This window comes from Gallinula chloropus (genome assembly GCF_964237585.1).
Source record: "Gallinula chloropus genome assembly, chromosome: 5".
Lineage (NCBI taxonomy): Eukaryota > Metazoa > Chordata > Aves > Gruiformes > Rallidae > Gallinula > Gallinula chloropus.
The window spans coordinates 11,609,776-11,627,527 of NC_140090.1; the positions used below are offsets into that span (position 1 = coordinate 11,609,776).

The window sequence follows — 17,752 nt, forward strand, 5'->3', positions numbered from 1 at the left end:
GAAACTGAATTGAGAGGCTACAGCCTCTCTCTGTCCCTCTCTGATACACATCTCTGCCTAAGGTAAATGAACTATGATGTCTGCCTTACCTATAGTAATGAAATAGATGTGACAGACACTATTTATTTGAAAGCACTCTGCTGTATTTCAAGTGTAACATAAAGGGCTACAGAAGAATTTCCAGAATATACAAGTCTAGACTTGTTAAATGTCCAAAAGGCATTGAAGACCAGTAGCCTGGTGAAACCACTTGGACATGTAAGAATTGGTTTCAGACCACTAAGTGAAAGGGAAGGGGGTTTGTTACTGCACTGAAAAGTCAGAGGTAAACTGTTGAGCGGGGCTAATATTAGCCATGAAGGAAACTCTGTTCCAGTGCTTCAAAATTGTCACAAAGTTCTCAGTCCAGCACACTGTTTGGGTCACTGGCAGCTGTAATCCTTGTAAGATTAAGTTTCCTTTCTTAAAAAATTACCTTCTTTCAGCACCTCAGGACCAAAAGTGAAATACAATGCTGGCTAGAGGCCGAAAGTGAAGGACAACAGCAAAACACGTGTGGAAGCTTTTAATGGTAAAGGATTTGTGCTATCAGTATAAACAATGTTTCTCTAAAGGCAGCCTCCTTATATAAACCATTTCCAGTAAAAGGGGAACCAAATTTGGATGCAAATGAGGGAATGAGCATTTGCAGAATGAGCAGAAGTTAAATGGCAGGATTGGTATTAATATTTCTTATAAATGAAAACAAAGATGAGATACTGACAGGGAAAAATCTTCAATTTAAAAAGGAGAAGAAAAAACCCACCCTGACATCTAATGGTCTTCCCAACTGGGAAATGATCAAATGCTGTGAACATTAAGGTATTATGTAGCGGAATGACAGAATAATAACAGGTTGTTATTATTCTAGTCTTAGGAATGGTCCTACACTGGCCAAGGGGTAAACTGTCCCAACTTGGATTGCCAAATTGTGTAATGTTCTAGGTTTCAGCTGAAAAGTGTAAGTCATTGAAGTACATGTAAAACCTGTAAACTGAATACATGCCTGAGTAATTTTGGAAGCATGAGCATGATGTTACCCCAAAGAATGTTTCAAGAGCAGCTGATGTGCACTAGCTAACAATGTGGAACTCAGCTATCAAACTACTTCATAGATAGGTAACTCAATTTATAAAACTCTCCAGAAATTATCATTGTGCTTACAGAAAAGCAGAGGATGTCAGGGTCTCACAAGCATTTTGTCATGTGTTCAAGAAAATAATAATTAAAAAAAAAGCTTTTAATCAAAGGACTCAGTGAACTAAAGGGATTGGTTTGAGAAGAGAGGAGACAACTGACCACAAACAATGCCATTTTAGAGTTACCTTATCTTCTCTGGACTTACATGCCAAACAATCCTTGCTTTAGGATCACTGAGACCAACTTCTACCCAGAAATACAATGTTGCTGGGTTTTTTCTTTCTTTTTTTTCCTTTCTTTTTCTTTGTTAGGCTAAGATTCCTTGCCCTCAAGCTGAGTCTTGAGGGGTTCCTTAGATACTGTCCTGAGAATATTTCTATGCTTTTATTACTCCACAGGGTGAGCAACACTATTTTAAATTGCCATTGGTATCTATTATGTGGCCAGGGTGGATTTGCCAGGGGAAGGAAGGGCTGACGGGGTCTAACTCCTCCTATCAGTGGCAGCCTTGACTACACTTTATGTTGCTACCTGTTCCTCTCGTGCTTTGATTGAATGTCAGCTCATGCACAGCCCAGGTCTCTTTTATATTTATAAATCATGATACACCATGATTAAGTTAAATTCTACCCTGGCAGCCGCACAAAAAGGTTGAGACTGTACATGTGAAGGTGAAATTTTGCCTCATCCACATGCACATTGTCACTGTGGAGCTAACGCGGCTCGAGGTAGCATATATGAAGCACCTTTTCTTGAGTTCTCCCTCTCAGACTGGTATCCAAAGCTGGGGAATTTCTTAGCAGTGGGCCAGCTGAGCTGCTTTATAAATGCATTTGGTAAGTATACACGTTCTCAGGCCTTCCATGGAGTTGCTGTCTGTGGCAGTGACAAAGGAGCAATTACTTGATGTAAATAACTTGCAAACAGGGTTAGTCATTAATAAGGCAGACAGTTCTGAAGGCAAAAGCAAACACCACTTCGGCTGCAAAAACTTCCAGTGAGACTGTCACTGAGGAATTCAGTCTGCTGACTCCAAAGTGATCTGCTGTGAACTCAGCTGGCTATTTTGTGTATCTGTCCCCTTGTCTCTAAATCTGAGATAGGGAATGTTTCCCCCGTATCATGGTTCTTACTGGTGTAGTCAGCCTTTTGATACTGGGACTTCTTGGGTGGCACATCTTTCAAATGCTGTGTGGGGTACAGAACAAACTGAGTAGACCAATTAGAGGTTAAAATGCTGGTGACCAGGTGATACTCCACAAAGAGGGAAGAACTCTGAAAAGGAGTGGACATGGCACTGCAGGATAGGGCTGGAAGTCTAGCCTGCAGTAAAATAAATAGGCTTCCAGACTGGATAGAGTGGAACTCTGCCTCCTTTGAATATCCCTAACCACCCTGATTAGTGTAGGCTTTGGGCATTGTCAGACTGGTGTTAACAGTTTTTCTGTGTAATGCAAGGCACAACATCCAGACTATAACTTGGCTGAGCTCTTCAGTGAAAGCCTCTCCCAAGGATATTTAACTCTTGCCTTCCATTTACAAAACCAGATTATAACTGCAGAAATAAATCATGGGAGGTTGATGTGTAAAGAACACATTAAATTAAACATCTAGGCCGTTAAACATCTAGTTCTCATGATCTATGTTTGCAAAATGGCATACCAACCTGAGATCTTTGATAAAGCAGAAATGTTCTTATATGTCTCAAGAACACAGAGGTCTCATATTTTTTTATGCCAGTATAAATCAAGTTTTGAATTCTTGGACAACTTGCAGAAAATATTTGACCATCTCAATTCAGGCCTGAGACAGAAAACTACTTTATGGGAAGATGAAATGGGTGTTCTAGTATCAATTTTCTGCCTTACAAAATGTGTTTGTCTTTGAGTTGGTAGCATTGTTAACATGAAATCTGGTAACAGGATTTATTTACATTGAAAATATCGGGAGAGGTAAAACTCTTTTCCAGATCTTTAAATTCAGGTGGCCAGGCTGCTTTATGACTGGCTGTATGTATGTGTGTGAACCTGAGTCTTGCTTTGAGAGGTTGTAGTGGAACCTGCTGCTTCTCTCTCTGAGCTGGCTCACACAGAGAGCTTTTTTAGTTAAGCATTCTCTTCAGCTCAGTTGACTTATTAGCCTCTGAGCCAAAATGATATTTAAACACCATAAATGGTCAATGTTGCTGAGACAGTCCTTTCGCGGGGCTCAGACTAGGCATTATTTGGCAGTTAACCACATGATTCTGGCAAACAGATTCCTCGAGTATAATTAAATCTCTTATAAGACTAAACACTGCAAGTTGTTTGCGATGTTCTAAACATAAGGCAGCAAACCCGCTGTTCTGTGCATGTCCTTGACTTGTAACCAGTTGTAACCTTGCTCTTGTGCAGCTGAGTTACTGCATTGAATGTGTACATGTACAATGCTGTAGCTGACCCTGCTTGAGCTGGGGCTGGACCAGACAATCTCCAGAGGTCTCTTCCAAACAGTTATTGTGTGATTCTGTGCAGTGCTGAGCATGCTGAAGTCCTGATATTTCAACAGGAGATGTCAGCATTCTGCAGCTCACATTTAAAAAGTCTTCAGTATATCTGGCAAATGAACCAGAAAATATACTAGAATAATGATGTCCATAAAATGTTAACTGTTTTGGCTACAGACCAAGTAGAACCCAGGGTCCACTCTTTGGAAAGCTTCTTAAAGTTTCCATCCTCATCTGGATTTTCTTCTTCACTTCAGTTTCAACAACAAGTCTGGGAATGGAAACACCACAGTGAAAGTCTGGGGTTTTTTCCCCCTTCTCTCCACGTGTACAGATTTATCTATATTTTTTTACCCTACAAAGTAAATGGCTGCGCACTTGCAGTTAAACTGGTACATGTTTATTGTACAACTGATTTGTAGTAGGTTAACTGTTCAGTGCTGCATAAATTTTCCACACTATCTTTTACATATACACCTTCCACACGGTAACTCACCCTGTTTGCAGTTGTGTTCAAGCACCAAGTTCTGATCCAGGTCTGGCTTTTAACATATTCAAGTGTGTTGTGGCTTATGTCCACAGCTAACGTTAAGGCTCCTTTTGGAATAATTTCTAGTCTTCAGATATGTGGAGGTTAAATTTCTGTAAATCGTGAAATCCTGAATTGAAAAGAGTCAAATAATAGGAAAGTAGTTTTTATCATCTTAAATTTCTATTAATACAGGTTAATAGATAAACAGATGTTTGATATGGTAGCTGTAGGTGGATTAATTTACTGTTGGTTATACAAACAGGAAAACAGAATAAGAGATAATTAGAAATAATTTGGTATTGGAGGCAATATATCTCTTTTCCCATTGCCATCCAAGTATGCTGAGAATCTGTATTTCTGTAAGAAATTGAAAGAGTTTGAATGCTCCTTAATCTCTGTGGATTTAGTGCACTAAGTGGCTTTTTTAAACATAGATTTGGATGCTTATTAGAGTTTCTTTCTAATAAAAAAAATGAACCCTTAGGGGTAAAGCAGTGCTGTGGGAAAAGCCTTGGAATACTTTTGCTTTGTAGAAAACATATGTGGGTATATAAGGTATCCTTTACAGGCTTTGCTTTCTATTTCTGGTCTCCCAGGCTGTGTTTCCCACTGAGCTGTGCATCTTATTGCTTGCTGTTTCCCAACATTCATGCATATTAAAGCCTGAGGAAAGGCAAAAATCATGGGAACCATGTAAGCTAAATCACTGTGGTGGAGTTTTACATGTATGGCCCTGCATAATACCTTATGAAAAGCCTGTTGAAATGACAGAGACAACGCTGCTCACCAAAGAATGCCCCCCTGGGCTTATGTACTACACCAGACTACATCTCTGTGCAAAATCCATTAAACTTCTTGAGCTGCAAGAGCCTTTGTGAATTCAGTGCTCTATAAGCAGCCTTTAAGCAAATCATAGCATCTTCTGTATTATCTTGCATGACTTGCACAAAACAACAGCTGTGGTTAAAAATTGTGGCAGGTTTTATAAGCTACTACAAACTAGTTGCATGATCTGAAAACAAGTTATTGAAATGTACCTGTGTTTTATCAAGCCACCCTACTAAGTGTTTTCTGATGTTCCTCAAAAATTGTTGCAATCCACCTTGAGCAGACTTGCTGCAGAGGCAGAAGTTGTTTGGGAAAAGGAAGGAGAGGAAGAATATTAGCTGCCTGGAGTAGGTTTTCTTTAGTGACTTGGCAGTATCACGATGTGATAACTCTTATATTTCTTCTTTTCATTGTTAGAATTAAACCTACTCCTAATTGAAAGGAATCAGTAGTAAGAGTGGTGGGGAAGATGTTAAAAGGCTATAGGTGATTAGAGCACATTAACATAATAGGAAGAGATCGGATCGCCTATTTCACATCCAGTTGATTGAGCTTGAAGATGTGCTGCTATGTAGCAAAGTCCTGTCCTTATGCTAACATCAGACAAAAGTTTCCTTTGGTTCCAGGTTTCCTTTCTGGTGCCAGATGTGCCATATTTTTATTGTCTGTAGCTTTGGCAGCAAAAATATTCCACAGTGTTACAAAAGGTTGTTTCAGCCAGAAGCGTGGTGACTTGCACTGTCTGAGCCTGCAGCTGTACCTGTGCTTTCTTCTTTCTCCTCCTTCCACCTGCTTGGGATGCTGAAGCCAACTGTCACTTAAGGCCATATGAATTTGGAACCCTAGCAGAGCTCGTGTAGTGACAGGGAGGCATGAGAAGCCCTAATACTGGCCTGTCATTGTGTGCAGCTTGCTGATTTGTACCCTGTTTTTCTTACCTCCTTGCTCTCCCTTTTCCTGGTGCAAATCATGGATTTTGCTCCTGATGTACGAGACTGCTAGCACCTAGGTGTGGCCAGGCACCTAGGTGTGGCCAGGGAGGGTGTATTTCTACAGTTCTTACACCTTCTGAAGCCACGCTGTTGCAGACGGTCCCTGGGCTTTTGTGTGGTTTGCCTTGTGCTACTTTCCTGGCAAAATAATTAGCAAAGTGGTTTCAGAAGGAAATAGAATCACACAGGATCTTTTCACCATAAACAGCAATAGGAATTATTTCCTTGATGTTCAGTGAGCACTGTCCCTTCTTTTCCCAAATCCTCTCCAAAATCAAATTGACTGCTGTTTTTCCAAACAAGAGCTGTAAAGGCTAAAATTAAAGCAGCCCTTAGGTGTATTAAAACGAGCCATGGAAATGTACAGCACTGCTGTCTCATGGTAAAGTCGTGAAATGTGAAAGCCTTCATCAGAGGAGCACTGAGTCACTGCGTGGTGCTATGTAATAAACAAACAACTAAAAGCATTTACAAGCTTCAGAAGAATTTGAAAATACTTAACAATCAGGCTTTGTAAATTGGTCTCTGCATGATTGTATCAGGGTTTTTTTGTGAATACAATGACTCTAGACTAAGACTAAATAAAACTAAATAATGTATCTAGGACTAACTGTGTTGTCTTGTGTAAAACATCTGCAAGAAACTAAAGTTGTCACTATGTCAGTGTAATTTTTTTCTAAGTCTAGAAGTCCACAATATCAAATTTTAAGTAAAGGAAGAAATGTTATGTGAGTTGATCCCCCATGGCTTTTAATGAACAAATAGCATTTATGGAGTAGAATGTAAGACTACTTAATTGCTGCTGCCAAGTCAGGAAACATTAGATGATTTTGGTGATATTCTGCTTATGCTGTTGGTACAATAAACATCTGCTACTGATCAACATACACTACTGAACAATGGTAGCATAAGATTAGAGATCCTCATTAGAAATATATATTTTAAAAGTAAGGGACAATGCTTGTGTTTTGAAGAAAGCTTGTTCAAGTTGCCATGGAGTCAGTCTTTTTAGCCATACATTTATTGTATCCTGGATGTTACACATTTAAGAAAGAATGCTAGTTCCCTTAGCCACAATAGCTTCTAATTTTTGAGCTCTTACATACAATTCTGTTGGTAATTTAATATCTGTTGGTAAAGAAATGCCTTCACTGCTCCAGCGAACACCAGCAATAGAAAGGGAGATGGTTTTACTCCTCCTTTGTAACAGATATTGAGTAATAAGGTAACATTTAAAGGACTGCATCAGTGTATGTGCATTGGTGTGTGATAGGTTTACAAGGATAGGAATGTCTTAAAAACCATTATAATATATAAAGTTGCCTTTGTTTCTATCCTTAGAAAAATCCTCAAGTTTTTCAATATTTCAGAATTAATAATCCACCTTAACATTCCTCTGCATGATTACATTCCATTTCCCCAAATGAAATAACTCTTCGATCTCTCCAGTAACTTTTCTTGCACTGTTGAAGCTGTACCCTCTAGGGTTTTTACTAATATACCATTGACTTCTGTTTTTTGATCATACTTTTTTACTTAAGCACAGAACTGGTCTTCATACAAGATACCAACATAAAACTATGCAGTGCTTAAATTCAGTGTAAACACTATTTTAAAGATTTGAGTGAAGGTGAGGCAGGTTCTGGCCACCTTCATTTCAGTTTGACAGGTTCACTTGCAAATAGTGAGCACTGATTAACAATGGGAAGTTGTTCATCCTTTAATCCTGGAGGTCATTCTTAGGGATAGAGGCCTGTACTCCCAGTAAATCTTAACATCATTCATATCAGTAGGTTTCTTCACCAGCATAGGATACATCTGCCTTAAGTAACTTCAGAAGCTGAGACCTAATTTTTTGGGATCTTGTTGGGTTTGTGATCCATGTAAACTGTTACAATGAATGATGTGCTTGCTTTTTCTAATGTTTAGGCAGCTCTGTGCAATAAAGTAGTTTTATTCCAATGTATGAAACTTTCACCTCTGCAGCACATATTTTGGAGGAGTTAACATTGCTGAAAAATTCCTTTTGGGGAACGATTTTACTCTGTTCTTTCTGTTGTTGCTCATCCATTTCTTTTTAATAAGCTGAGGCTGTTACACTGTATTGTCTTCCTTGATTACAGAAATCCATGTATTTAGACTACATGGAACAAGCATGTCAGTCTAATAAAGCAAAGAGCCAGTTGCAAGGGCTGTGGAGTGCTGTGAGTACTTAGAGCTGTTTGTACCAAGGCTCTCCTGGAGGCAGCTTGGTCTGTTCTGGGAGAATCACTGTTAGAGCCACTACTGCCGGGTTTGTTTCCTGGTCACTGTTACCTCTCTTGTAGGAGATGTTTTGGCTCGTTTACTGTTATCTGTCCTCTTAAGGCTTCAACTTCTGATCATAACCTGAGTCTGTTAGTCTGGAACCACACCTCTGCTTTTATCTTCCTTTCACTACTCACCTTTTATTGAATGTCTGCCTTCTTGATTTGCAGTGTTATGACTTCAATAAAAGGGATAACAGAAGTATCATAATTTCTGTCCTTCCCCCTCCACTCAATGCCTCTTTCCTGTCCTACTACTTTCTTATTTTTTTCCTTCTCCTCCTTTTTTTGTCTTTACCTCCTTTTTCTCACGGTATGGATTTCTGCTTTCTTTCCCTGTTACAGCTCTCCTACAGTCTGAGTGACAAAGCGATTTTGTGCAAGGCATTAGAGTAGTGAAGAAGCACGTGCTGGTGTTGCTTACTATAGCAGTTGTTTGAAGTTGTTTCCCTTAGTAAACAGAACAAGCTGTTTCCTTGAGTAAACAGTACAAAACAGAGGAATATGGTGAACCACAAAAGTTTATAGCTGTAGATGGATTTGACCCAACTTTGTGGCTATTTTCTGTGCAGCGTTACTCACTTACGTGCAGGTGCTATAGGAAACCCTAACGTTGATCAGTGTGGTGTGACAGGGAATCAGGCATTTCAGAGTAGTAAGTCCATAACACCAAGCTGAGTGGGTCTTAGTCAGGTCCCATATTTCCATTCTCACATGCATCAATGTCTTACTGCTAAGTGCCAAGAAAAGACCTACAACATAAGCCAGCAAGACAAGATTTTGGCTAGAAAAAGCTTTGCTAGAAGAAGAGGAAAAACTTCCTCTCCAGACAGCTTCCAAATTTACATTGAGCTCAAATAACCCTGGGACAAACTTAACATTTTGCCTGCAGGAGGTTCCATGGGCTTGCTCAGTGAGGAGCTTTTAGTTTTCCTAATTAACATCCTTTTATGAATAGTGGGTGTTTTTCCAGCCTGGCACTTTGTGTTGCTGTAATACTATTTTTGATGAACTTGATATACCTGTGAAAATTTTGAAGGCAGGAATAAGCAAAATAAAGCTATTTTTCAGCTATGGACAGAAAGTAGGGTTGGCATTTTAAAGGCAAGGCGTAATAGGTCTGAACACAAGTTAAACAAAACAAAAAGTGTATCCAAGTGACCAATAAATATTTGTGATTTTTTATGTTCAGTTATGATCTCTATTTTGGCTTCAGGAGAGGCTTTGCTCAGGTTTTTAGAGCAGAAGCATCTTTCCTGGTCTAGTGTACTATACAGGTCACAGTTAAATGATCTTGCTCCATAGGCTCTGAATCAGAAGCAGGGGAGACCACTGTGGGTACTAGAAATTAGATCTCCATCACGATTTGATTTTATTTTTAGGAGGGATTAATTAACACCAGCACTTCTCTTTTGACTGTGCAGCCACAAAACATAACAAAACAAAAAATCCCAACAAACAAAAAAGCCCTAATCTCAGTGTTGTGATATATGGTAACCTTAGGTTTCAGTTGGCTAATTGTAATACAGGAGAAGAGTATGGTAAACTCAAACCCATTTGATATTGAACATCTAACAATCTAAATGGTTTGTAGTTTCATACAGCAATGAAGCCTACATTCCTTGGGGGTTTACTTTTTTAACTCATCCATCATGAGAACAGCAACTTGTAGCATACCTTAAGATCTTTGTGATTGCAGGCATTGGATTGTTGATAAAAAATTGTTGCTCAAGCTTTCTTTTGCACTGTGTACTTGAGGAAAATGAGTGTGATAATGTGTGACAAATTTACAGTGCTTTAGGAGGAACCTGGAGGGAGGACAGTTCAATTCTCATTTCTTGCCTTTCTGGTTGGACTACTGGAAAGTCAAAACAGTTCTATTGGGTGGTTTTACTGATTTTTGGCTTTTGAGAGCTGAAACAAGAGCACTAACTCAGTTTGAACCTAAGGTCAGTCAAAATTCATCATTAAAATTCCATTAAAAGACCCCTTTTTTCTTCTCTTCTTGACTCCATAGAAAAGAAAAGCAGCAAGAAGACAGAAAGTCCACCAGCTGCCAAGTTAAACAAGACTTTTGCACCCATCTTCCTTAAAGGCCTGTCTGACCTCAAAGTTATGGATGGAAGTCAAGTGATAATGACTGTGGAGGTATCAGGTGTGTAGCTATGGAAGAATATTATTTTAAAACTCCAGGTCCTGGTGCAAAGTATGTGTTTTTTTCCACTGTTGTGTTCTTTTAGCAGGTGCCTTTGTGTTTGGAAATAGTATTTCAAGGAACCAATTGTTTAAAGTGAAATTTAGCTTTTTCTGATCTGATCTTCAGAGTAGGTGAACATTGTCCAGTGTTAATGTGTTCAGACCTATACAAGTGTTTCTTTAACAGGATGATGATGATGATAGTAATGATGGTGATGATGTACTTACTGGGTCCTGCTGTTGAACTAAAACCAGGTCTCAGCAGACTCGTAATAGCGTTTGCTGTGAACTAAACAAGACTGATTTCCTGTCAGCAGGGGTAAGGTTAGTGCTGCAGAAAAGAGCAGTCCTGGTATGAACTTTGGTAATAGAAACCCTTGAGAAATAACCCTCAGGGGATCTAGAATTCATTCTGCCTTTCTATTGTATACATGCTTCCCTTATTGATTTGTGTTTTAACGAGATGAAACTATTTCACATTACATAACATCAACAGAGTTAATGAAATTCCTGAATGTTTTGAAAATGAAATTGTAGAACCAGGTGGCAGAAAAACAACCAACCTTGCTCATTTTCTTACTGTATGTGGAGGGCAGGGGGATGTGTTTGTCTCTGATTCTTGCTGTTTCCTGTTTCTCAGCTAACCCACCTCCTGAAATTATCTGGCTGCACAATGGGAAAGAAATCCAGGAGACAGAAGATTTCCACTTTGAGAAGAAAGGCAATGAGTACAGTCTCTACATTCAGGAAGTATTTCCTGAAGACACAGGCAAATACACCTGTGAAGCCTGGAATGAATTAGGAGAAACTCAAACCCAGGCTACATTGACAGTACAAGGTATAAAGTTGTTCTCCACGTTAGGAAATGCTAGAAGGAAACAATTCTAATGTGCTGGAGGAGTGTCTATTTAAAGTATGAGAGTGTTTATAAGGTCTGGTGTGAAGGATGCTAGGAGTTCTCAACCACTGCATCTGAATTACAAAGGATATTGAGCAGAAGCAACTTGAAAAAAATCTTTTCACTCTGGAACATAATGTTACTATTTCAAAAATGCATTCCTGAATCCTATTTCTAGGGGCAATGCAAAATGTCTGCTAATGCAGCTTCAGATTATAAAGCTCACTTAGCTATGGAATTAATGTAAACAATTTAATGATGTTTTTGTTTCTAATTAGAGTCCTGAGTATTTGGAAAAGCAGTCTAGGAGCCAGGTATCCTGGCTGTAATATTAGCATTGCAGTGGTAGCAGGTGAGAAACACATGATGTCTGCAATTTGAGAAGTAGCTGCAAAAAAATTGGCTTTGAGTCTCCACATGTGATGTATATCCCACAGTAAACACTGAAGTACCTACAAACTTCCTGTGATTGGGCATTCACTGCTTACGTAACAGGGGACTTCTTCCTCTGCTTTTACTATATGCCAATAGTTTCCTATTGCCATTACTGAAGATTATTGGAAATCAATGGCAGACTTTTATTATTTTTAATGTAAAGTATCTTAACCCTGGGATTTCAGAGCTTTGCATAGAGGGGTGGGTCTGTAGTTTGATGTCACTGTCTGCTCTGAATTCAGAACTTCCTCTATTCTCTAAGCTCCTCTGACTTTTAACCTCAGGGTCAGTCTTCTATATTAAATGCAATTTTATGCAACTGGTAATGATGATTTATTACATGAGCTCTCAACTGCACAGCAGTCCTAGTACTGTCACTTGCCCTTAAAACTATTCCTACCCTTATTCTCCAAGGACAAATCTTCAAAATTCCTTTTAGGGCAGCTTTAGAGTCCCTTTGTTTTGCTCTTAGTATAAGCCTGGAACAAGCCAGTAAAGTGCCAAGTAAATGATTAATTTTAGAAACAACACAAGTTACTTCCAAAATTAAAGCCTGACTTACTTTCACATTAAAAACTTATATCCTGCATGTTCAAAATAACTTTGGTTTCCTGGAAATTTTTCAGTTACTTTCAAGCTTGGAATTTTCTCCTGATTTTTAAACTGTGTTTGTAAACTACAGAACCTCAGGATGGTATTCAGCCCTGGTTCATTAGTAAACCAAGATCAGTGACAGCAGCACCTGGGCAAAATGTCCTTATATCCTGTGCCATTGCTGGAGATCCTTTCCCCACTGTTCACTGGTTTAAAGATGGGCAAGAAATAATGCCGGGAACAGCAAGTGAAATCCTGCAAAATGAAGACATCTTCACCCTGATCTTGAGGAATGTGCAGTCTCGTCATGCAGGGCAATATGAAATTCAGCTCAGGTATGTTTGTCATGAAAAGAGCTTGTTGCCTTTGAACAATTAGTTATATTTACCTTCACATTGATATTCCCACCTGAAGAAGACAACGGTTTCCTCCTGTTTGCACAAAACAATAGGGTACTAAAGGAATTCAATATTTCTGAGGGATGAAAAGAACTAAGATTGAAAGAGGAAAGAGGGAACACAAGAGTCAGAAATGACAAAGCACAACAGAGTTTCCTTTTGGGGTCCTGAAAAACAATGTTTTATAGCAGCAGTATAGGAAGCAATTTGGGTTTCTGGCAAGGGAAACAAACCACAATCGATGTCTTGATTTTGGAGCTATTCTTTATCTTGTTTGGCATGTCTCTGGATATTTCTAAGGATCCCTGCTTTCTCTGGGAACAACCTGGCCAAGATGGCCGTTCCACAAGATTATGATCCATACCTTTCAGAGGAGAAAATGATTCCTGGGCATTTTAGAAATGTCTGAATTCTATACGGAAGTTGTAGTCTCCTTTTTCTAATGTCTCTTTGAAATGAAGCACTCTGATGCTTTGAATGTTTTGTCATTCCTACAAAATCTGGAAAAGATGTTTTGAATTTGTTTTCTGGTAAAATAACCGTCCTTTAAGTGAAAGATCAGATTTGCTTCTGCTTTTCCTTGTAGATAGTGCCATACCATTTTCCACCCCAATTGTGAAGACTGGGTCTAATTACACATCCCCTGTGTGGCTCTACAAAACTTAGTGTACAACTTTAAACTGATGTTAATCATCTATGCTGGTTACAGTGCTTAGATGTGCTGCCTTACTTGGCTAATGTTTGTAACTTTATTAAAATGTATTTAATCATCATGGATGTTTGAAATCCATTACACTGGAAGAAAATTATCTGTGCTGCTCCACATGGTAGCTTTTTAGTCTAGGCTGGCAGTTTAGACAGATCCTGGCCATTATTACCAGTGTTAGCACTGCAGTTCTGTACTCCTGGCACTTGCCTGGTTTATGGTGGGCTTGGTCTTTTTTCATCCTGTAAACAAGTTATTTTTGTTTCCTGCGCTTCAGTTTGTACACAATTCAAAAGTTGAATTGTCTTTGCCTGCCTGCAAACAAATTACTTCTGTCTTCCTAACCCAAGGAAGGAGAGTGTTTCTTAATAAATTTAACTAATTTAACCTCTAAGCAATAAGCTTATTTTGTAATAGTTATATTATTCCAGAAACGGAATAAAGTTTTTTCCCAAGTGATGGACATGTCACTGTGTAGATATCTAGTCCTAAGGTATGTTTCCATAGACTACCACAGACAGCACAAACTAACCTCAGAATATTTTAGTATTTAAAATCAGATGAGGTACTCACTTTTCACCAGTAAAGGCTGCTTTAGAAAATTGTACTGTTGTGCATCAAGATTTCCTATAATGAGATTTTTTTCTACACTTCATTTCAAGCCCTATTACTAAAATTTATGTAGGTAGAACCATAGGTGCCATGACCTATTTGCAAATAAGCTCTTTAGTAGATTTAGACCCTTTGTGCTCTGCAGTAAATTGCAAACTGACTCATTTCAGAACAGTTGGCTTGTTTGCAGTCAGCCCCGGTTATCTAGGGCATTCATAATGCTGATTTGTGCAGGGCATGGCTACATACATCCTTGCATCTAAGAAAAGGCACTTTGGGGATCAGTGGTGTTTCTAACAGTACCTCTGGCAGGATTAGAAATGCCAGTTCAATTTCATTAAGGTCACTAATTTCTCCCTGAGAGAGTGGGCCAAACTGTGAGAATTGCTCCCTTCTACTGGTACATTTCCACGCTTTGGTGCATGTGCCCTGGATGTGGGCGGTTTCTCTTATGCTGGTGTTTCACTTGAAAAGAATTAGATATTTCAGGAAAACTTCAGGGCTGGAAGAAGGAAAGAGAACAGGCAGAACAAAGGGCAGCCATGAGGGCTTTGTGGGAAACTGTGTTATGGCAGACTTGAGCAAGTCGACCTTAATGATCAGTTGTGGTTTGTGATCACATAGGCCAAAGTCATCAATAAAGACATTTGTCAAAGTGGAAGCCTGTCAGTACCGTGACTCTAGAAGATAACAAAGTGTACAGCTAGGAAATAAATTATTTCAGAAAATTAGCTAAGGAGAACAGTTTTTGGGGAGGTGGGAAGAAATAAAGTTGTATCTACAAAACAACACAGTAAAAGACATGCTAGTTCCAGTTATTCCCTAGTTCTTTTACTGGACAAATAGCTGGGGATCTCACAAAGATCGATGTATTCATGTTGGCTTTTTCTAATCCATAATGAGTAAAGCTATGTTGCAGTTTGAGCAAGGGGAATGCTGATACCTCTTTTTACCTTGTTGTCATTTCTAAAGCTTCAGTTACTGTTCAGGGAACAGAAAGCCATATGCTCTTAGGAAATTGCTTATAGACTGTGAATAACAGAGTGGTAACCACCTCAAGGAATAGCCAAGAAGGCAAATGTCAGCTATATTACTTCAAGTTTGCAACAGAGTTAAAATAATTTTCAGTACCAATTAATCTTGTCTAGCTTTTGAATTCCCTGCATTTGTCTTGAATACTTGATTGAGGATTGTTTATACATTCAGAAACAGTCTGAACAGCACCTGAGAGGATTAGAGCTGCGCTTAGTGTCTTTCTCTCAAAAACTCCTACAAAGTCCATTAAATATATGGAATAACTGAGAAACCACAAGTCAATTCACAGAAGAGTTTATAGAGAAGTTGACAGTGGGCTATTTTTAAACATAATAATTTTCTTTTCAAATAAAATGTTCAGCTCCTTTTCATGTATTAATTTTTAGAAGCATGTTGCATAGCTGCTTTTACAGAGTCATTACTTCTCCAACTCCCTTAATTCAGTCTGGGCATGGTTTCCTACCAGTGCTAATTATTTGCCAATTTTTTTCTCCATTATTTTTAAGCTCTAAATTCTCTCCTATTATCTCCACAATTCTCCTTTTGTGTTGGCTGCTCATGGATTAAAATTCTGTTATTAAAAATTTGGGTTTAACCAAAGATCTATTTGTCTCTTCCTAGTTCTTTCTCCATTCACCTGAATGAGCTGATAAGGGTCTGTAGCCCAATGTGATCCTAGTATCATCTACCAATGATTGCTGCCTGGCTTTCTGTTGTTTGCTCCCTCAGCATCATTTAGGATATGTGTTTACTTTGCCTTTTACTATATAGCGGACTACTCAGTCTGACTTTTAAGAGGGTGATCATTGTAGCCTCTCCTGGTCCCTGTTTTAAACCTATGCAGACCTCTGATTCCTCTACTATTGCAGTCTTCATTTTAATTCTCCTAGTAATGTTCCATCGAGCCTGTCGATGTTCAGGCCTCAAGAAATGGTGTTGTATAAATGTAGAAAGAACAACAGATTCACCCACTACTGTGGCTCATCTGTTGAAATTTGGACATTTCACAGTCTGCAAAATACCAGCCCATGCAGCTGAGGGATAAGAAATCAGAGTCTCTGTTAAACTATCATGATTGAAATGGGAAATAAAAATCCTTTTTTATGAAGAAAACCACAGACTTTTTATTCCTCCTGTCCTTTGCATCCTTCCAGTGATGCAAGCACTGGTATACTTTTATCACAGCATAACTTTGCCATGTTCTTTCAGTCAGTGTGTACATCATAAATGAAGATCTAAGCAAAAAAAATTGAAGTACTGTGCAGAGATGGTATTTTTGAGCAAAGCCTTTATCTTTATAACAGCACAGTCAGGATGAGAGAACTCTGAAATCCTCCTGCAGTTCCTTAAACAAATCATCTGCCTTTTTAACCTTCATCTTCTCAGAAGCTGAGGATTTCTCTTCTCCCCAACCCCTTCTTCCATAAAAGTTTGGTTAGTGTTGATTAATCTTACTTAGATTTTGATAAGGTTGTTGAAATCAGAGGTAAACATTCATCTTATAAATCGGTGATACCTTGAATACTCTGCAATTCAGGTTATACAAATAGCAGTTGTAGCATTACACTTTATTACACCAAACAGTAAATACAGTTCTGTCTTTCTGTAAAATAGAGTTTGCAGACCTTGTTTTCTGCTATCAACCAATTGTCTATTTTTAGGAAAGAAAACTGTGACCCCTTCCTATTCCCTTCTGTCGCTGAGTATTGAAAAATGTAAATAAAATCATAGGTTTTTCAGGTATAAAAAGCTTTTGGGCAAACCCTCAAGTGAGGTAAATCAGTGCATCCTCTTTGAAGCTGCTCTGCTTTATGTCAGCTAAAGTTGTGATCCAGTAGATTAGTTGTTCTCTTTGAGTTTAAAGCTTCGTGGAGTCTGGACTTTCTCTCCATTTAACTAACTCTCAGAAGAGTTACAAAACCTCATTCTGAGGCTTTACAGTTACCTGCACTGAAGCACCAGCTTCAGGTAGGGATTGACTTCTCTACCCTTTTCAGTTTGTTCTAAAAAAAGGGAATTATCTCCATAATACTTACTTCACACTTGATAGGCTGGTAGGAATTTTCAGTGTGTCCCCTCTCTATAATTAACAACACTTTTTTTCCTTTTCCTCCAGAGAGTGCTTCCTACGGACACACAGACAATAAGTCTCATCTAAGGTTCAGTGAAAATATTTGAGTAGATTCTGCCAAGAAACTAGTATTTCAAGATATTTTGAACATAAAAGCCATTCCAGGGAAAACTGACCCCACAACAGGATAGAGAGCTATTTTTAAAATTGCTTCAGGCTTTGCAGCTGGGGTTTTATTTGGTTTTGGTGGGTTTTTTTATTATTATTCCTTGACATTTTAAAGATAAGCCCTGTGCATGGGCGTTCTACCCAACAATCCTGCAGAAGTCAATATATCCAGATACTTCTTTAACAGCATAGCTATTAAGCATAGCTTTTATCCATGCCTATCATTATTCCACAATAACAGATAATATCTGTCTTTGTATCGGGTTTTGTTGGTAAAATGCCAACAGAGAATCTCAAGTTGCAGAAGTGATATGGTT

General features: G+C 38.7%; 1 protein-coding gene across 2 annotated transcripts in view; it reads left to right on the forward strand.

Annotated features, from left to right (window-relative positions):
• MYLK (myosin light chain kinase) overlaps positions 1–17,752 on the forward strand; it is a 143,350-nt gene that overhangs the window by 50,570 nt on the left and 75,028 nt on the right. For both annotated transcript variants that reach the window (XM_084265231.1, XM_084265232.1), the window contains 3 exons: positions 10,340–10,477; positions 11,159–11,356; positions 12,534–12,780. In XM_084265231.1, coding sequence (XP_084121357.1) covers positions 10,340–10,477; positions 11,159–11,356; positions 12,534–12,780 — 583 coding nt within the window. The remainder of the gene's footprint in view (positions 1–10,339; positions 10,478–11,158; positions 11,357–12,533; positions 12,781–17,752) is intronic.